This window comes from Oncorhynchus gorbuscha, linkage group LG21 (assembly GCF_021184085.1).
Source record: "Oncorhynchus gorbuscha isolate QuinsamMale2020 ecotype Even-year linkage group LG21, OgorEven_v1.0, whole genome shotgun sequence".
Taxonomy (NCBI): Eukaryota; Metazoa; Chordata; class Actinopteri; order Salmoniformes; family Salmonidae; genus Oncorhynchus; species Oncorhynchus gorbuscha.
Genome location: NC_060193.1, coordinates 5196196 through 5216842, shown reverse-complemented (window position 1 = coordinate 5216842; position 20647 = coordinate 5196196). Strand labels below are relative to the sequence as shown.

The 20647-nt window shown below is 48.5% G+C and overlaps 1 protein-coding gene across 1 annotated transcript in view; it reads right to left on the bottom strand.

The window, feature by feature from the left end:
* Positions 1-20647, bottom strand: part of dysf (dysferlin, limb girdle muscular dystrophy 2B (autosomal recessive)) — a 241551-nt gene that overhangs the window by 39499 nt on the left and 181405 nt on the right. Inside the window, exons 42-45 of the mRNA XM_046320433.1 lie at positions 15341-15439; positions 2087-2215; positions 1401-1556; positions 600-691 (exon numbers count right to left, since the gene is read on the bottom strand). Of these exons, the coding sequence (XP_046176389.1) occupies positions 600-691; positions 1401-1556; positions 2087-2215; positions 15341-15439 (476 nt within the window). The remainder of the gene's footprint in view (positions 1-599; positions 692-1400; positions 1557-2086; positions 2216-15340; positions 15440-20647) is intronic.

The following is a 20647-nucleotide window of genomic DNA, read 5'->3' as shown; positions in this document are numbered from 1 at the left end:
GAGAGGAGAGAGAGAGTGAGAGGAAGGGAGTGAGAGAGGAAAGAGAGAGAGAGAGAGATAGAGAGAGAGAGAGGGGAGAGAGAGGAGAGAGAGAGGAGAGAGAGAGAGTGAGAGGAAGGGAGTGAGAGAGGAAAGAGAGAGAGAGAGAGATAGAGAGAGAGAGAGAGAGAGAGAGAGAGAGTGAGAGGAAGGGAGTGAGAGAGGAAAGAGAGAGAGTGAGAGGAAGGGAGTGAGAGAGGAAAGAGAGAGAGAAGAGAGAGAGAGAGAGAGAGGGAGAGAGGGAGAGATTGAGAGGAAGGGAGTGAGAGAGCAAACCCCCTCACGACGCCAGGACAGCGGAGTCAATCACCACCTTCCGGAGACACCTGAAACCCCACCTCTTTAAGGAATACCTAGGATAGGATAAGTAATCCCTCTCACCCCCCCTTTTAACATTTAGATGCACTATTGTAAAGTGACTGTTCCACTGGATGTCATAAGGTGAATGCACCAATTTGCAAGTCGCTCTGGATAAGAGCGTCTGCTAAATGACTTAAATGTAAATGTTAAATGTAGAGAGGAAAGAGAGATAAAGAGAGAGAATAACTGGTGTGACATACTTTCCAAACACAGGGTCCAGGGTGCAAGGTAGGTAGTTGTCATGGTCGTTGATGGACTTGTTGCCCAGACTGATTTTCACGTACGGATCACACTGCAGACCAGGAGACATACACACACAACAGGCTAATTGTGTTACCCGAAGACATAGTTGTGATTTGGTTTATAGAGTGGTTGAAGATAGACAGGACAGTGACATTATATTAGAGTTGGATAGACATTATATTAGAGTTGGATAGACATTATATTAGAGTTGGATAGAGGGCTGTTCTTTGTATCTGTTCCATTATTGACTTCTGTTATAAAGCCCACCACTAAAACAAGCTTTGTGACCTGTGAACCGTCTATACATATCTATGGATGGATCCAGTGGAAGCCTCTCCGTTGGAGTCTTCGGGCTGTCGTCCTGGTGGTCTGGAGGACCCTTCCATTCCTCCGACCCTCTCTAGATCCCCTCTTACCTCTCCGTTCCTCCGACCCTCCCTAGATCCCCTCTTACCTCTCCGTTCCTCCGACCCTCCCTAGATCCCCTCTTACCTCTCCGTTCCTCCGACTCTCCCTAGATCCCCTCTTACCTCTCCGTTCCTCCGACCCTCCCTAGATCCCCTCTTACCTCTCCGTTCCTCCGACCCTCCCTAGATCCCCTCTTACCTCTCCGTTCCTCCGACCCTCCCTAGATCCCCTCTTACCTCTCCGTTCCTCCGACCCTCCCTAGATCCCCTCTTACCTCTCCGTTCCTCCGACCCTCCCTAGATCCCCTCTTACCTTTCCATTCCTCCGACCCTCCCTAGATCCCCTCTTACCTTTCCGTTAGAGTCTTTAGGTTGAAGTCCGGTGGCTTGTATGATGTAGACTCTGACCAGACACTCTTCGATGCTGTTGGAGGGTAGCTGACGGAACTGTCGGGGAGGTGCGGAGGTCGAGAGGTCCTCTGGGAGAGAATAGATTTTGAACATACCCTGGGGGGGGGGGGGGGGGGGTATTTGTCAGGGTGAAGAAGAGATGGGGAGAGGAAGAGCATTTAGAATTGGTTGGGAAAAAAATAAAACAGACTTTTTTTGAGAGGGCAGAATACCTTTCTATAACGATTGACAGGCTGTCTGTAGACTGTCTGCGAGCTACAAAGAACCTTTACCTTTGACTAGAAAGGTCCTCTACCTCGTCCTGGTTTATCCCAAGTTGTAGCCTAAATGATGACCCTTAACCTCTGACCCCGAGCCCTTCTCTTACCCCGAACTCTTCTACAATAAAAAGGATCCTCTCCTTCGTCCTGGTTCTTGCCGATCTCCAGCCTAACCCCTGACCTATAACCCCTAACCTCACACCTTGAACTCAGGGTCCTCTCCTTCGTCCTGGTTCTTGCCGATCTACAGCCTAACCCCTGACCTATAACCCCTAACCTCACACCTTGAACTCAGGGTCCTCTCCTTCGTCCTGGTTCTTGCCGATCTACAGCCTAACCCCTGACCTATAACCCCTAACCTCACACCTTGAACTCGCCGACTATAGAAGGGTCCTCTCCTTCGTCCTGGTTCCTCCCACGGTACAGCTTGAAGGTCTGGCAGAAGTCTGACAGCCTCTCAAATCCCTCTGTCTTCTCCAGTGGCCTGTCATACACCTAGAGTAGAGGAGGAGAGGAAGAGAGAGAGAGAGAGAGAGACACAGAGAGACACAGAGAAAGACAGACAGACAGACAAGACAGACAAGACAGACAAGACAGACAGACAGACAGACAGACAGACAGACAGACAGACAGACAGACAGACAGACAGACAGACAGACAGACAGACAGACAGACAGACAGACAGACAGACAGACAGACAGACAGACAGACAGACAGACAGACAGACAGACAGACAGAAAGAGAGTAAGAGAGAAAGAGAGAAAGAGAGAAAGAGAGAAAGAGAGAAAGGGACAAAGTGAGAGCAGAAATCCTGTGACAGAGCTTGTGTGTTGTTATATTCATGTCTGTGATATGAACAATTATATCTAAGGAAAATCATTTTTTTCTATTTCTTTCATTAAAATATTTCAACCCAACGGTGTTGACTGCTGCAAACGTGACCTTTAATGTTGAGTGGGAACAGACTTGATCCACACACACACTGAGGTTCAGGTATGCTAACATGCAGAGTGGATGAGGTTCAGGTATGCTAACATGCAGAGTGGATGAGGTTAAGGTATGATGTCATGCAGAGTGGATGAGGTTCAGGTATGCTAACATGCAGAGTGGATGAGGTTCAGGTATGCTAACATGCAGAGTGGATGAGGTTCAGGTATGCTAACATGCAGAGTGGATGAGGTTAAGGTATGATGTCATGCAGAGTGGATGAGGTTCAGGTATGCTAACATGCAGAGTGGATGAGGTTCAGGTATGCTAACATGCAGAGTGGATGAGGTTCAGGTATGCTAACATGCAGAGTGGATGAGGTTAAGGTATGATGTCATGCAGAGTGGATGAGGTTCAGGTATGCTAACATGCAGAGTGGATGAGGTTCAGGTATGCTAACATGCAGAGTGGATGAGGTTCAGGTATGCTAACATGCAGAGTGGATGAGGTTCAGGTATGCTAACATGCAGAGTGGATGAGGTTAAGGTATGATGTCATGCAGAGTGGATGAGGTGTGTGTGTCAGTAGCAGCAGAGGAAGGGCTGTGTAAAACTGCAATTCCTTTGACACATTGTGCAAATTTACAGTGTGTATATCAATCTACGCCACAACCCTCTCTCCCTCCCTCTCCCTCTCCCCTCCTCTCCCTCCCTCTCTCCCCCACTCTCTCCCTCTCCCTCTCTCTCTCCCTCCCTCTCCCTCTCCTCCTCTCCCTCCTCTCCCTCTCCCTCTCTCCCTCCTCCCCTCCTCTCCCTCCCTCTCCCTCTCCCCTCCTCTCCCTCCCTCTACCTCTCCCCTCCTCTCCCTCCCTCTCTCTCTCTCCCTCCTTCCCTCTCCTTCCCTCTCTCCCCCCTTTCCCCCATCTCTCTCTCTCCCTCCCTCTCTCTACCCCCCTCTCCCCCCCCCCTCTCTCAGAGTTGGATCAGTGTCAGGTATAGATTGAGAGTGCTGGAAAATGGAACCAAGTGGGATACAGTGTAGGAGAAAGGATGAGGGCAGGCGGAGGGGGTGAGTCGAAGGGCGTGGGAGAAAGGATGAGGGCAGGCGGAGGGGGTGAGTCGAAGGGCGTGTGAGAAAGGATGAAGGGTGAGAAAATAGGAGGAGACGAGAAAAGGGGAAAAATGAGGGGGTGAGGTGCTGGAAAGAACTGCTCACTACCAGGGGACACAACAGAGGCATACCAGACCAGGGTGAGGGACGGGGGCGGAACGGGTGAGTAGAGGGGTGAGGGCGGGCTGGCTGTCTGGCGTCTGGGAATGTCGAAGGAATAACGTTCCCTGTCTATCCCCCTGCGGCATGCCCCACATGGAATCCCAGTTTGGAAAGTCGAAGCATTTTCTTTAAGATGTGTGTGTCTTATATTAAAAGGACCAGGGAAGGATAGAGAGGGCCAGAGGTGACCTGTTTATACAGGGGTCCTGTGGGGTTCAGAGAGGTAATGTAGGAGAGGGACCTGTTTATACAGGGGTCCTGTGGGGTTCAGAGAGGTAATGTAGGAGAGGTGACCTGTTTATACAGGGGTCCTCTGGGACCTGTTTATACAGGGGTCCTGTGGTCCTGTGGGACCTGTTTATACAGGGGTCCTCTGGGGTTCAGAGGGGTAATGTAGGAGAGGTGACCTGTTTATACAGGGGTCCTGTGGTCCTGTGGGGTTCAGAGGGGTAATGTAGGAGAGGTGACCTGTTTATACAGGGGTCCTGTGGTCCTGTGGGGTTCAGAGGGGTAATGTAGGAGAGATGACCTGTTTATACAGGGGTCCTGTGGTCCTGTGGGGTTCAGAGGGGTAATGTAGGAGAGGTGACCTGTTTATACAGGGGTCCTGTGGTCCTGTGGGGTTCAGAGGGGTAATGTAGGAGAGGGACCTGTTTATACAGGGGTCCTGTGGGGTTCAGAGAGGTAATGTAGGAGAGGTGACCTGTTTATACAGGGGTCCTATGGTCCTGTGGGGTTCAGGTGGGTAATGTAGGAGAGGTGACCTGTTTATACAGGGGTCCTGTGGGGTTCAGATGGGTAATGTAGGAGAGGTGACCTGTTTATACAGGGGTCCTGTGGGGTTCAGATGAGTAATGTAGGAGAGGTGACCTGTTTATACAGGGGTCCTATGGGGTTCAGGTGGGTAATGTAGGGGAGGTGACCTGTTTATACAGGGGTCCTGTGGGGTTCAGAGAGGTAATGTAGGAGGGGTGACCTGTTTATACAGGGGTCCTGTGGTCCTGTGAGGTTCAGGTGGGTAATGTAGGAGAGGTGACCTGTTTATACAGGGGTCCTGTGGGGTTCAGGTGGGTAATGTAGGAGAGGTGACCTGTTTATACAGGGGTCCTGTGGTCCTGTGGGGTTCAGGTGGGTAATGTAGGAGAGGTGACCTGTTTATACAGGGGTCCTGTGGGGTTCAGGTGGGTAATGTAGGAGAGGTGACCTGTTTATACAGGGGTCCTGTGGGGTTCAGAGGGTTAATGTAGGAGGGGTGACCTGTTTATACAGGGGTCCTGTGGTCCTGTGAGGTTCAGGTGGGTAATGTAGGAGAGGTGACCTGTTTATACAGGGGTCCTGTGGGGTTCAGAAGAGTAATGTAGGAGAGGTGACCTGTTTATACAGGGGTCCTGTGGGGTACAGGTGGGTAATGTAGGGGAGGTGACCTGTTTATACAGGGGTCCTGTGGGGTTCAGAGAGGTAATGTAGGAGGGGTGACCTGTTTATACAGGGGTCCTGTGGTCCTGTGAGGTTCAGGTGGGTAATGTAGGAGAGGTGACCTGTTTATACAGGGGTCCTGTGGGGTTCAGGTGGGTAATGTAGGAGAGGTGACCTGTTTATACAGGGGTCCTGTGGTCCTGTGGGGTTCAGGTGGGTAATGTAGGAGAGGTGACCTGTTTATACAGGGGTCCTGTGGGGTTCAGAGGGTTAATGTAGGAGGGGTGACCTGTTTATACAGGGGTCCTGTGGTCCTGTGAGGTTCAGGTGGGTAATGTAGGAGAGGTGACCTGTTTATACAGGGGTCCTGTGGGGTTCAGATGGGTAATGTAGGAGAGGTGACCTGTTTATACAGGGGCCCTGTGGTCCTGTGGGGTTCAGGTGGGTAATGTAGGAGAGGTGACCTGTTTATGCAGGGGTCCTGTGGTCCTGTGGGGTTCAGAGGTGTAATGTAGGAGAGGTGACCTGTTTATACAGGGGTCCTGTGGGGTTCAGATGGGTAATGTAGGAGAGGTGACCTGTTTATACAGGGGTCCTGTGGTCCTGTGGGGTTCAGGTGGGTAATGTAGAGGAGGTGACCTGTTTATACAGGGGTCCTGTGGGGTTCAGATGAGTAATGTAGGAGAGGTGACCTGTTTATACAGGGGTCCTGTGGGGTTCAGAGGGGTAATGTAGGAGAGGTGACCTGTTTATACAGGGGTCCTGTGGTCCTGTGGGGTTTAGATGGGTAATGTAGGAGAGGTGACCTGTTTATACAGGGGACCTGTGGGGTTCAGATGGATAATGTAGGAGAGGTGACCTGTTTATACAGGGGTCCTGTGGTCCTGTGGGGTTCAGATGGGTAATGTAGGAGAGGTGACCTGTTTATACAGGGGTCCTGTGGTCCTGTGGGGTTCAGATGAGTAATATAGGAGAGGTGACCTGTTTATACAGGGGTCCTGTGGGGTTCAGAGGGGTAATGTAGGAGAGGTGACCTGTTTATACAGTGGTCCTGTGGGGTTCAGAGGGGTAATGTAGGAGAGGTGACCTGTTTATACAGGGGTCCTGTGGGGTTCAGATGCATAATGTAGGAGAGTTGACCTGTTTATACAGGGGTCCTGTGGGGTTCAGATGAGTAATGTAGGAGAGGTGACCTGTTTATACAGGGGTCCTATGGGGTTCAGGTGGGTAATGTAGAAGAGGTGGCCTGTTTATACAGGGGTCCTGTGGTCCTGTGGGGTACAGAGGGGTACTGTAGGAGAGGTGACCTGTTTATACAGGGGTCCTGTGGGGTTCAGATGGGTAATGTAGGAGAGGTGACCTGTTTATACAGGGGCCCTGTGGTCCTGTGGGGTTCAGGTGGGTAATGTAGGAGAGGTGACCTGTTTATGCAGGGGTCCTGTGGTCCTGTGGGGTTCAGAGGTGTAATGTAGGAGAGGTGACCTGTTTATACAGGGGTCCTGTGGGGTTCAGACGGGTAATGTAGGAGAGGTGACCTGTTTATACAGGGGTCCTGTGGGGTTCAGATGAGTAATGTAGGAGAGGTGACCTGTTTATACAGGGGTCCTATGGGGTTCAGAGGGGTAATGTAGGAGAGGTGAGCTGTTTATACAGGGGTCCTGTGGGGTTCAGAAGGGTAATGTAGGAGAGGTGACCTGTTTATACAGGGGTCCTGTGGGGTTCAGATGGGTAATGTAGGAGAGGTGACCTGTTTATACAGAGGTCCTGTGGGGTTCAGGCTGGTAATGTAGGAGAGATGACCTGTTTATACAGGGGTCCTGTGGGGTTCAGGTGGGTAATGTAGGAGAGGTGACCTGTTTATACAGAGGTCCTGTGGGGTTCAGGCTGGTAATGTAGGAGAGATGACCTGTTTATACAGGGGTCCTGTGGGGTTCAGGTGGGTAATGTAGGAGAGGTGACCTGTTTATACAGGGGTCCTGTGGGGTTCAGGTCGGTAATGTAGGAGAGGTGACCTGTTTATACAGGGGTCCTGTGGGGTTCAGGTGGGTAATGTAGGAGAGATGACCTGTTTATACAGGGGTCCTGTGGGGTTCAGGTGGGTAATGTAGGAGAGGTGACCTGTTTATACAGGGGTCCTGTGGTCCTGTGGGGTTCAGATGGGTAATGTAGGAGAGGTGACCTGTTTATACAGGGGTCCTGTGGGGTTCAGAGGGCTAATGTAGGAGAGGTGACCTGTTTATACAGGGGTCCTGTGGGGTACAGGTGGGTAATGTAGGAGAGGTGACCTGTTTATACAGGGGTCCTGTGGGGTTCAGAGAGGTAATGTAGGAGGGGTGACCTGTTTATACAGGGGTCCTGTGGTCCTGTGAGGTTCAGGTGGGTAATGTAGGAGAGGTGACCTGTTTATACAGGGGTCCTGTGGGGTTCAGGTGGGTAATGTAGGAGAGGTGACCTGTTTATACAGGGGTCCTGTGGTCCTGTGGGGTTCAGGTGGGTAATGTAGGAGAGGTGACCTGTTTATACAGGGGTCCTGTGGGGTTCAGGTGGGTAATGTAGGAGAGGTGACCTGTTTATACAGGGGTCCTGTGGGGTTCAGAGGGTTAATGTAGGAGAGGTGACCTGTTTATACAGGGGTCCTGTGGTCCTGTGAGGTTCAGGTGGGTAATGTAGGAGAGGTGACCTGTTTATACAGGGGTCCTGTGGGGTTCAGATGAGTAATGTAGGAGAGGTGACCTGTTTATACAGGGGTCCTGTGGGGTTCAGAGGGGTAATGTAGGAGAGGTGACCTGTTTATACAGGGGTCCTGTGGTCCTGTGGGGTTCAGATGGGTAATGTAGGAGAGGTGACCTGTTTATACAGCGGTCCAGTGGTCCTGTGGGGTTCAGAGGGGTAATGTAGGAGAGGTGACCTGTTTATACAGGGGTCCTGTGGGGTTCAGATGGGTAATGTAGGAGAGGTGACCTGTTTATACAGGGGTCCTGTGGTCCTGTGGGGTTCAGGTGGGTAATGTAGAGGAGGTGACCTGTTTATACAGGGGTCCTGTGGGGTTCAGATGAGTAATGTAGGAGAGGTGACCTGTTTATACAGGGGTCCTGTGGGGTTCAGAGGGGTAATGTAGGAGAGGTGACCTGTTTATACAGGGGTCCTGTGGTCCTGTGGGGTTTAGATGGGTAATGTAGGAGAGGTGACCTGTTTATACAGGGGTCCTGTGGGGTTCAGATGGATAATGTAGGAGAGGTGACCTGTTTATACAGGGGTCCTGTGGTCCTGTGGGGTTCAGATGGGTAATGTAGGAGAGGTGACCTGTTTATACAGGGGTCCTGTGGTCCTGTGGGGTTCAGATGAGTAATATAGGAGAGGTGACCTGTTTATACAGGGGTCCTGTGGGGTTCAGAGGGGTAATGTAGGAGAGGTGACCTGTTTATACAGTGGTCCTGTGGGGTTCAGAGGGGTAATGTAGGAGAGGTGACCTGTTTATACAGGGGTCCTGTGGGGTTCAAATGCATAATGTAGGAGAGTTGACCTGTTTATACAGGGGTCCTGTGGGGTTCAGATGGGTAATGTAGGAGAGATGACCTGTTTATGCAGGGGTCCTGTGGGGTTCAGAGTGGTAATGTAGGAGGGATGACCTATTTATGCAGGGGTCCTGTGGGGTTCCGATGAGTAATGTAGGAGAGGTGACCTGTTTATACAGGGGTCCTGTGGTCCTGTGGGGTTCAGAGGTGTAATGTAGGAGAGGTGACCTGTTTATACAGGGGTCCTGTGGGGTTCAGAGGGGTAATGTAGTAGAGGTGACCTGTTTATACAGGGGTCCTGTGGGGTTCAGATGGGTAATGTAGGAGAGGTGACCTGTTTATACAGGGGTCCTGTGGGGTTCAGATGAGTAATGTAGGAGAGGTGACCTGTTTATACAGGGGTCCTGTGGGGTTCAGAGGGGTAATGTAGGAGAGGTGACCTGTTTATACAGGGGTCCTGTGGGGTTCAGATGGGTAATGTAGGAGAGGTGACCTGTTTATACAGGGGTCCTGTGGGGTTCAGATGGGTAATGTAGGAGAGGTGACCTGTTTATACAGAGGTCCTGTGGGGTTCAGGCTGGTAATGTAGGAGAGATGACCTGTTTATACAGGGGTCCTGTGGGGTTCAGGTGGGTAATGTAGGAGAGGTGACCTGTTTATACAGGGGTCCTGTGGGGTTCAGGTGGGTAATGTAGGAGAGGTGACCTGTTTATACAGGGGTCCTGTAGGGTTCAGGTGGGTAATGTAGGAGAGATTACCTGTTTATACAGGGGTCCTGTGGGGTTCAGGTGGGTAATGTAGGAGAGGTGACCTGTTTATACAGGGGTCCTGTGGGGTTCAGGTGGGTAATGTAGGAGAGGTGACCTGTTTATACAGGGGTCCTGTGGGGTTCAGAGGGGTAATGTAGGAGAGGTGACCTGTTTATACAGGGGTCCTGTGGTCCTGTGAGGTTCAGGTGGGTAATGTAGGAGAGGTGACCTGTTTATACAGGGGTCCTGTGGGGTTCAGGTGGGTAATGTAGGAGAGGTGACCTGTTTATACAGGGGTCCTGTGGGGTTCAGAGGGGTAATGTAGGAGAGGTGACCTGTTTATACAGGGGTCCTGTGGGGTTCAGATGGGTAATGTAGGAGAGGTGACCTGTTTATACAGAGGTCCTGTGGGGTTCAGGCTGGTAATGTAGGAGAGATTACCTGTTTATACAGGGGTCCTGTGGGGTTCAGGTGGGTAATGTAGGAGAGGTGACCTGTTTATACAGGGGTCCTGTGGGGTTCAGAGGGCTAATGTAGGAGAGGTGACCTGTTTATACAGGGGTCCTGTGGGGTACAGGTGGGTAATGTAGGAGAGGTGACCTGTTTATACAGGGGTCCTGTGGGGTTCAGAGAGGTAATGTAGGAGGGGTGACCTGTTTATACAGGTGTCCTGTGGTCCTGTGAGGTTCAGGTGGGTAATGTAGGAGAGGTGACCTGTTTATACAGGGGTCCTGTGGGGTTCAGGTGGGTAATGTAGGAGAGGTGACCTGTTTATACAGGGGTCCTGTGGTCCTGTGGGGTTCAGGTGGGTAATGTAGGAGAGGTGACCTGTTTATACAGGGGTCCTGTGGGGTTCAGGTGGGTAATGTAGGAGAGGTGACCTGTTTATACAGGGGTCCTGTGGGGTTCAGAGGGGTAATGTAGGAGGGGTGACCTGTTTATACAGGGGTCCTGTGGTCCTGTAAGGTTCAGGTGGGTAATGTAGGAGAGGTGACCTGTTTATACAGGGGTCCTGTGGGGTTCAGATGAGTAATGTAGGAGAGGTGACCTGTTTATACAGGGGTCCTGTGGGGTTCAGAGGGGTAATGTAGGAGAGGTGACCAGTTTATACAGGGGTCCTGTGGTCCTGTGGGGTTCAGATGGGTAATGTAGGAGAGGTGACCTGTTTATACAGGGGTCCTGTGGTCCTGTGGGGTTCAGAGGGGTAATGTAGGAGAGGTGACCTGTTCATACAGGGGTCCTGTGGGGTTCAGATGGATAATGTAGGAGAGATGACCTGTTTATACAGGGGCCCTGTGGTCCTGTGGGGTTCAGATGGGTAATGTAGGAGAGGTAACCTGTTTATACAGGGGTCCTGTGGGGTTCAGATGCATAATGTAGGAGAGTTGACCTGTTTATACAGGGGTCCTCTGGGGTTCAAATGAGTAATGTAGGAGAGATGACCTGTTTATACAGGGGTCCTGTGGGGTTCAGATGAGTAATGTAGGAGAGGTGATCTGTTTATACAGGGGTCCTGTGGGGTTCAGGTGGGTAATGTAGGAGAGGTGACCTGTTTATACAGGGGTCCTGTGGGGTTCAGGTGGGTAATGTAGGAGAGGTGACCTGTTTATACAGGGGTCCTGTAGGGTACAGGTGGGTAATGTAGGAGAGGTGACCTGTTTATACAGGGGTCCTGTGGGGTTCAGGTGGGTAATGTAGGAGAGGTGACCTGTTTATACAGGGGTCCTGTGGGGTTCAGGTGGGTAATGTAGGAGAGGTGACCTGTTTATACAGGGGTCCTGTGGGGTTCAGAGGGGTAATGTAGAGGAGGTGACCTGTTTATACAGGGGTCCTGTGGGGTTCAGAGGGGTAATGTAGGAGAGGTGACCTGTTTATACAGGGGTCCTGTGGGGTTCAGATGGGTAATGTAGGAGAGGTGACCTGTTTATACAGGGGTCCTGTGGGGTTCAGGCAGATTACCTGTTTATACAGGGGTCCTGTGGGGTTCAGGTGGGTAATGTAGGAGAGGTGACCTGTTTATACAGGGGTCCTGTGGGGTTCAGGTGGGTAATGTAGGAGAGGTGACCTGTTTATACAGGGGTCCTGTGGTCCTGTGGGGTTCAGATGGGTAATGTAGGAGAGGTGACCTGTTTATACAGGGGTCCTGTGGGGTTCAGAGGGCTAATGTAGGAGAGGTGACCTGTTTATACAGGGGTCCTGTGGGGTACAGGTGGGTAATGTAGGAGAGGTGACCTGTTTATACAGGGGTCCTGTGGGGTTCAGAGAGGTAATGTAGGAGGGGTGACCTGTTTATACAGGTGTCCTGTGGTCCTGTGAGGTTCAGGTGGGTAATGTAGGAGAGGTGACCTGTTTATACAGGGGTCCTGTGGGGTTCAGGTGGGTAATGTAGGAGAGGTGACCTGTTTATACAGGGGTCCTGTGGTCCTGTGGGGTTCAGGTGGGTAATGTAGGAGAGGTGACCTGTTTATACAGGGGTCCTGTGGGGTTCAGGTGGGTAATGTAGGAGAGGTGACCTGTTTATACAGGGGTCCTGTGGGGTTCAGAGGGGTAATGTAGGAGGGGTGACCTGTTTATACAGGGGTCCTGTGGTCCTGTAAGGTTCAGGTGGGTAATGTAGGAGAGGTGACCTGTTTATACAGGGGTCCTGTGGGGTTCAGATGAGTAATGTAGGAGAGGTGACCTGTTTATACAGGGGTCCTGTGGGGTTCAGAGGGGTAATGTAGGAGAGGTGACCAGTTTATACAGGGGTCCTGTGGTCCTGTGGGGTTCAGATGGGTAATGTAGGAGAGGTGACCTGTTTATATAGGGGTCCTGTGGTCCTGTGGGGTTCAGAGGGGTAATGTAGGAGAGGTGACCTGTTTATACAGGGGTCCTGTGGGGTTCAGATGGATAATGTAGGAGAGATGACCTGTTTATATAGGGGCCCTGTGGTCCTGTGGGGTTCAGATGGGTAATGTAGGAGAGCTAACCTGTTTATACAGGGGTCCTGTGGGGTTCAGATGCATAATGTAGGAGAGTTGACCTGTTTATACAGGGGTCCTGTGGGGTTCAGATGGGTAATGTAGGAGAGGTGACCCGTTTATACAGGGGTCCTGTGGGGTTCAAATGAGTAATGTAGGAGAGATGACCTGTTTATACAGGGGTCCTGTGGGGTTCAGATGAGTAATGTAGGAGAGGTGATCTGTTTATACAGGGGTCCTGTGGGGTTCAGAGGGGTAATGTAGGAGAGGTGACCTGTTTATACAGGGGTCCTGTGGTCCTGTGGGGTTCAGATGGGTAATGTGGAGAGGTGACCTGTTTATACAGGGGTCCTGTGGGGTTCAGATGGATAATGTAGGAGAGGTGACCTGTTTATACAGGGGTCCTGTGGTCCTGTGGGGTTCAGATGGGTAATGTAGGAGAGGTAACCTGTTTATACAGGGGTCCTGTGGGGTTCAGATGCATAATGTAGGAGAGTTGACCTGTTTATACAGGGGTCCTGTGGGGTTCAGATGGGTAATGTAGGAGAGATGACCTGTTTATACAGGGGTCCTGTGGGGTTCAGATGGGTAATGTAGGAGAGGTGACCTGTTTATACAGGGGTCCTGTGGGGTTCAAATGAGTAATGTAGGAGAGATGACCTGTTTATACAGGGGTCCTGTGGGGTTCAGATGGGTAATGTAGGAGAGGTGACCTGTTTATACAGGGGTCCTGTGGGGTTCAGATGGGTAATGTAGGAGAGATGACCTGTTTATGCAGGGGTCCTGTGGGGTTCAGAAGAGTAATGTAGGAGAGGTGACCTGTTTATACAGGGGTCCTGTGGGGTTCAGAGTGGTAATGTAGGAGAGATGACCTGTTTATGCAGGGGTCCTGTGGGGTTCCGATGAGTAAAGTAGGAGAGGTGACCTGTTTATACAGGGGTCCTGTGGTCCTGTGGGGTTCAGAGGTGTAATGTAGGAGAGGTGACCTGTTTATACAGGGGTCCTGTGGGGTTCAGAGGGGTAATGTAGGAGAGGTGACCTGTTTATACAGGGGTCCTGTGGGGTTCAGATGGGTAATGTAGGAGAGGTGACCTGTTTATACAGGGGTCCTGTGGGGTTCAGATGAGTAATGTAGGAGAGGTGACCTGTTTATACAGGGGTCCTGTGGGGTTCAGAGGGGTAATGTAGGAGAGGTGACCTGTTTATACAGGGGTCCTGTGGGGTTCAGATGGGTAATGTATGAGAGATGACCTGTTTATACAGGGGTCCTGTGGGGTTCAGGTGGGTAATGTAGGAGAAGTGACCTGTTTATACAGGGGTCCTGTGGTCCTGTGGGGTTCAGATGGGTAATGTAGGAGAGGTGACCTGTCTATTCAGGGGTCCTGTGGTCCTGTGGGGTTCAGGATGGTAATGTAGGAGAGATGACCTGTTTATACAGGGGTCCTGTGGGGTTCAGGTGGGTAATGTAGGAGAGGTGACCTGTTTATACAGGGGTCCTGTGGACCTGTGGGTTTCAGATGGGTAATGTAGGAGAGGTGACCTGTTTATACAGGGGTCCTGTGGGGTTCAGAGGGGTAATGTAGGAGAGGTGACCTGTTTATACAGGGGTCCTGTGGGGTTCAGGTGGGTAATGTAGGAGAGGTGACCTGTTTATACAGGGGTCCTGTGGGGTTCAGGAGGGTAATGTAGGAGAGGTGACCTGTTTATACAGGGGTCCTGTGGTCCTGTGGGGTTCAGATGGGTAATGTAGGAGAGGTGACCTGTTTATACAGGGGTCCTGTGGTCCTGTGGGGTTCAGATGGGTAATGTAGGAGAGGTGACCTGTTTATATAGGGGTCCTGTGGTCCTGTGGGGTTCAGATGGGTAATGTAGGAGAGGTGACCTGTTTATACAGGGGTCCTGTGGACCTGTGGGTTTCAGATGGGTAATGTAGGAGAGGTGACCTGTTTATACAGGGGTCCTGTGGGGTTCAGAGGGGTAATGTAGGAGAGGTGACCTGTTTATACAGGGGTCCTGTGGGGTTCAGGTGGGTAATGTAGGAGAGGTGACCTGTTTATACAGGGGTCCTGTGGGGTTCAGGAGGGTAATGTAGGAGAGGTGACCTGTTTATACAGGGGTCCTGTGGTCCTGTGGGGTTCAGATGGGTAATGTAGGAGAGGTGACCTGTTTATACAGGGGTCCTGTGGTCCTGTGGGGTTCAGATGGGTAATGTAGGAGAGGTGACCTGTTTATACAGGGGTCCTGTGGTCCTGTGGGGTTCAGAGGGGTAATGTAGGAGAGGTGACCTGTTTATACAGGGGTCCTGTGGGGTTCAGATGGATAATGTAGGAGAGGTGACCTGTTTATACAGGGGTCCTGTGGTCCTGTGGGGTTCAGATGGGTAATTTAGGAGAGGTGACCTGTTTATACAGGGGTCCTGTGGGGTTCAGAGTGGTAATGTAGGAGAGATTACCTGTTTATACAGGGGTCCTGTGGGGTTCAGATGGGTAATGTAGGAGAGATTACCTGTTTATACAGGGGTCCTGTGGGGTTCAGATGGGTAATGTAGGAGAGGTGACCTGTTTATACAGGGTCCTGTGTGGTTCAGATGGGTAATGTAGGAGAGATTACCTGTTTATACAGGGGTCCTGTGGGGTTCAGGTGGGTAATGTAGGAGAGATTACCTGTTTATACAGGGGTCCTGTGGGGTTCAGATGGGTAATGTAGGAGAGGTGACCTGTTTATGCAGGGGTCCTGTGGGGATCAGATGGTAGAACATAGTTCTCACACACACGTTCCTACCTGTAGTGTGTCACATCCCTTCTCCAGGTAGTTTCCACACTTGTTCGTCTCTCCGGTCGAAGCATAAAACTTAGACCACCAGTCCATCACTTCCTCCTCCTGATAGGGGACACACAGAGGTCAAAGGTTAGGGGTAAAGGTCAATGGGGTGTAAGTCGACAACCCCCCCCCCCTTTAAGATTTTGATGCACTATTGTAAAGTGACTGTTCCACTGGATGTCATACGGTGAATGCACCAATTTGTAAGTCGCTCTGGATAAGAGCGTCTGCTAAATGACTTAAATGTAAATGTAATGTAAATGTCTTCCCCAAAACACATGGACATTATACACTTTACAGGACCGGCCTTGTTTAGGAGATTGTTTGAAGAAAATGATTTCTCTCGATTGTTACACCTAGCCCAACTTACCCACTGTAGCAGCTGTGGCCAGCAGAGAAAAGGGCAAAGCAAGAGATCGAGGAGATGTTATTAGATTTTTTTTAAAGTAAAGATGAAAGAAAAGATGAAATCTTAACCAACGTCCAAACGTTATCATGACACACAGGTTCAAAGATGTGTTCACATTGGCAACGTACAGTTGGTTACTAGTTACAGTTGGTTACTAGTTACAGTTGGTTACTAGTTACAGTTGGTTACAGTTGGTTACTAGTTACAGTTGGTTACTAGTTACAGTTGGTTACAGTTGGTTACTAGTTACAGTTGGTTACTAGTTACAGTTGGTTACAGTTGGTTACTAGTTACAGTTGGTTACTAGTTACAGTTGGTTACAGTTGGTTACTAGTTACAGTTGGTTACTAGTTACAGTTGGTTACAGTTGGTTACTAGTTACAGTTGGTTACTAGTTACAGTTGGTTACAGTTGGTTACTAGTTACAGTTGGTTACTAGTTACAGTTGGTTACAGTTGGTTACTAGTTACAGTTGGTTACAGTCGGTTACTAGTTACAGTTGGTTACTAGTTACAGTTGGTTACTAGTTACCGTTGGTTACAGTTGGTTACTAGTTACAGTTGGTTACTAGTTACAGTTGGTTACAGTTGGTTACTAGTTACAGTTGGTTACTAGTTACAGTTGGTTACTAGTTACAGTTGGTTACAGTTGGTTACTAGTTACAGTTGGTTACTAGTTACAGTTGGTTACTAGTTACAGTTGGTTACAGTTGGTTACTAGTTACAGTTGGTTACAGTTGGTTACTAGTTACAGTTGGTTACTAGTTACAGTTGGTTACTAGTTACCGTTGGTTACAGTTGGTTACAGTTGGTTACAGTTGGTTACTAGTTACAGTTGGTTACTAGTTACAGTTGGTTACAGTTGGTTACTAGTTACAGTTGGTTACTAGTTACAGTTGGTTACAGTTGCAGTTGGTTACTAGTTACAGTTGGTTACAGTTGCAGTTGGTTACTAGTTACAGTTGGTTACAGTTGCAGTTGGTTACTAGTTACAGTTGGTTACTAGTTACAGTTGGTTACTAGTTACAGTTGGTTACTAGTTACAGTTGGTTACAGTTGCAGTTGGTTACTAGTTACAGTTGGTTACAGTTGCAGTTGGTTACTAGTTACAGTTGGTTACTAGTTACAGTTGGTTACTAGTTACAGTTGGTTACTAGTTACAGTTGGTTACTAGTTACAGTTGGTTACAGTTGCAGTTGGTTACTAGTTACAGTTGGTTACTAGTTACAGTTGGTTACAGTTACAGTTGGTTACTAGTTACAGTTGGTTACAGTTGGTTACTAGTTACAGTTGTTTACTAGTAACAGTTGGTTACTAGTTACAGTTAGTTACAGTTGGTTACTAGTTACAGTTGGTTACAGTTGGTTACTAGTTACAGTTGGTTACTAGTTACAGTTGGTTACTAGTTACAGTTGGTTACAGTTGGTTACTAGTTACAGTTGGTTACTAGTTACAGTTGGTTACTAGTTACAGTTGGTTACAGTTGGTTACTAGTTACAGTTGGTTACTAGTTACAGTTGGTTACTAGTTACAGTTGTTTACTAGTTACATTTGGTTACAGTTGGTTACTAGTTACAGTTGTTTACTAGTTACAGTTGGTTACAGTTGGTTACTAGTTACAGTTGGTTACTAGTTACAGTTGGTTACAGTTGGTTACTAGTTAGAGTCGGTTACTAGTTAGAGTTGGTTACTAGTTAGAGTTGGTTACTAGTTAGAGTTGGTTACTAGTTAGTGTTGGTTACTAGTTACAATTGGTTACTAGTTACAGTTGGTTACTAGTTACTGGTTACAGTTACCAGGTAATTCAGGTTCTAATTTGGATATATTTTGAGTCGACCACGTGAGAATTGTATGACAGTTTGGAACACAGACACTGGTCTGCGTGTGTTCGACATTTTGTGCAGTAATCATCTCAGTTAAGAGTTTATTTATATTTTGAAATAAACCAAGAGGGAAATGACTGACATGATGTGACTCTCCATACAGACACTGGTCTGTGTGTTTTGTCAAGAAGACGTTTTCTCACAGTCTGGTTGACGACGTCGTTCCAAGTCTCTGACGTACAGAGAACAAAGACCAGACACTCTCCAGGGACAGATCAGCTTAAAACTGCCCCTCATTCTCTCAAACAAACACACACACAAACACCACCATCATCATGTCACTCCACACTCCGCCTGTCTGCCTGCGACCTTCAACCCTGACAGGAACAGAAGGTTCAAACACTCTCATGACGCAATACACACCTTTCCTTTAGTGTGTGTGTGTGTGTGTGTGTGTGTGTGTGTGTGTGTGTGTGTGTGTGTGTGTGTGTGTGTGTGTGTGTGTGTGTGTGTGTGTGTGTGTGTGTGTGTGTGTGTGTGTGTGTGTGTGTGTGTGTGTGTGTGTGTGTGTGTGTGTGTGTGTGTGTGGCGCCAGGACTGGCATGATCCTGGATCTGGAGGCAATCAACAATGAAAAAAAACAGGCAGGCGGCATGATTTTTAGGGCAGACATGTGTGTGTGTGTGTGTGTCTGTCTGTGTGTGTGTGTGTGTGTGTCGGGTGGTGACGTGACCTTCAGTGTGATGTAGAACTGATGAGATGGGCTACAATGCAGTCCACACATTACAATTAGTTGGTGATAGATTGATTTGTGTTGTAACAGTGGTTTTTACAGAGACTTGTCTACTGCTCATGCCCAGTCACTTGGGTGTGTGTGTGTGTGTGTGTGTGTGTGTGTGTGTGTGTGTGTGTGTGTGTGTGTGTGTGTGTGTGTGTGTGTGTGTGTGTGTGTGTGTGTGTGTGTGTGTGTGTGTGTGTGTGTGTGTGTGTGTGTCACACACACCCGACCGCAAGGCGCTACAGAGGGTAGTGAGTACACCCCAGTACGTCACTGGGGCCGAGCTCCCTGCCATTCAAAACCTCCATACCAAGCGGAAAGGTTCCAGGGGAACATAATCTAATTGGGATTTCTTTAACCTAATATTGCAAATTTACTTACGATGTACACTGAACATAAAAATAAACTGAACATGCAACAATTTCAAAGATTTTTCTGAGTTACAGTTCATATAAGGAAATCAGTCAATTTGAATAAATAAATTAGACCCTAATCTATGGATTTCACATGACAGGGCAGGGGTGCAGGGGACCCAAGTCCAGCCAATCAGAATTAGTTTTTCTCCACAAAAGGGCTTTATTATAGACAGAAATACTCATTTTATTGTCCCCAGCACAAGGTGCACCTGTGTAACGATCATGCTGTTTAATCAGCTTCTTGATATGCCACACCTGTCAGGTGGATGGATTATCTTGACAAAGGAGAGATGCTCACTAACAGGGAGTGTAAACACATTTGTGCACAGAATTTGAGAGAAATAAAGCATTCTATTTTTGTGAGAATGGAACATTTCGGGGAATTATTTTAAAGCACTTATAAGCACTTATAAGCACTTCACATGTTAAATGTATATTTTTGTTCAGTGCAGATCAAAACACGGGTGAACTGTTGGAATCATAGAAATACATTATTATTATTTTTCTGATAGATGTTGATGTTGTTTGTTACAGGTTTTGGTTTTTCCATTTAATGTTTTGAGGTTGGACTTTAATCACGTTTAACACATTAAAACGTATCGTTTGCTGTCATCTCGTTAGTCAGGACTGTGTTACACCTGTTCTGTCTTGTCCACCTCGTTAGCAGGAAGGTGTTGCACCTGTGCTGGCCCAGGTGCTAATTAAGAGCGGCTGGCCCAGGTGCTAATTAAGAGCGGCTGGCCCAGGTGCTAATTAAGAGCGGCTGGCCCAGGTGCTGATTAAGAGCGGCTGGCCCAGGTGCTAATTAAGAGCGGCTAATTAAGCATTCCTTCATCTGATCTTGACCTGTTTTCGTTTTGCTCAATGTTTTGTTTTGTTTCCTGTCTTTACGTTTGATGTGGGTTTTTCTTTTGTTTTCCTGTTAGTGGACGCACACGGTGGGCGTCTTTTAGGTCACAGTTGTTGTTGCTAGGCAACTTTCAGTGGACACACCCACATGAGTGTCATCATCAGAACCCTCTCCTAAAACGTCACCTGTTTAGTTTTGGTTGCAGTTGTTAGTTCCCCCCTTTATGTTTGAGAGACTATTATTTGGTTTTCTTGCTGGGGAAACGTAACAGTTGTTTTGCATGACAGGGTAGGAACCAAAGTGTTTATCAGCGTTTCCCGTGGAACCCTCATTGCATTTGAATGTTACATTCATGGTGTTTGCACACAATATATCTCACGTATTTGTTTTCATTTTATACAGTAATGATTGCACATCTTTATCAAGGCTGTCAATAATTATGGACCTGACTGAGATCCCCCCCCCCACAAAAAAAATAAAATAAATAAAAATAAGTGACAAGAAAAGACGAGTGGAAGGAAGGATAGAAAGTTGAATATAGTTCTACAAGTATTGGAGTCTTGCTTTACTGAGAATCCAGAACGTTGACCAACATTCCTCCTCACTCTAAACCACACACTGGTGCAGAGTTCACTCTCCTTAAGATGTAACAGTTTTAGGATATCATGTTTAAAGGCCTGGGTAAAACCCATCTAGCTGGTAGTGAAGGGAGAATATCTGAGGAGAGACAGAGAGTCTGGATTAAAGGCCTGGGTAAAACCCATCTAGCTGGTAGTGAAGGGAGAATATCTGAGGAGATACAGTCAGGATTAAGTTGTTCCCTAAACCGTGATCTAAGGCCCGTTTTGTGGTGTTAACTCTCTTGGTTATGGTTAGGTCAGCGAGAGTCATCTGACCCTGGGTCTGTGAACGTTATTTGAGAATGCCTGAAATTGTAATTTTATTCTTGAATTTGAATTCAAGTAGTAAACAGGATACAGAATTGTAATTCGA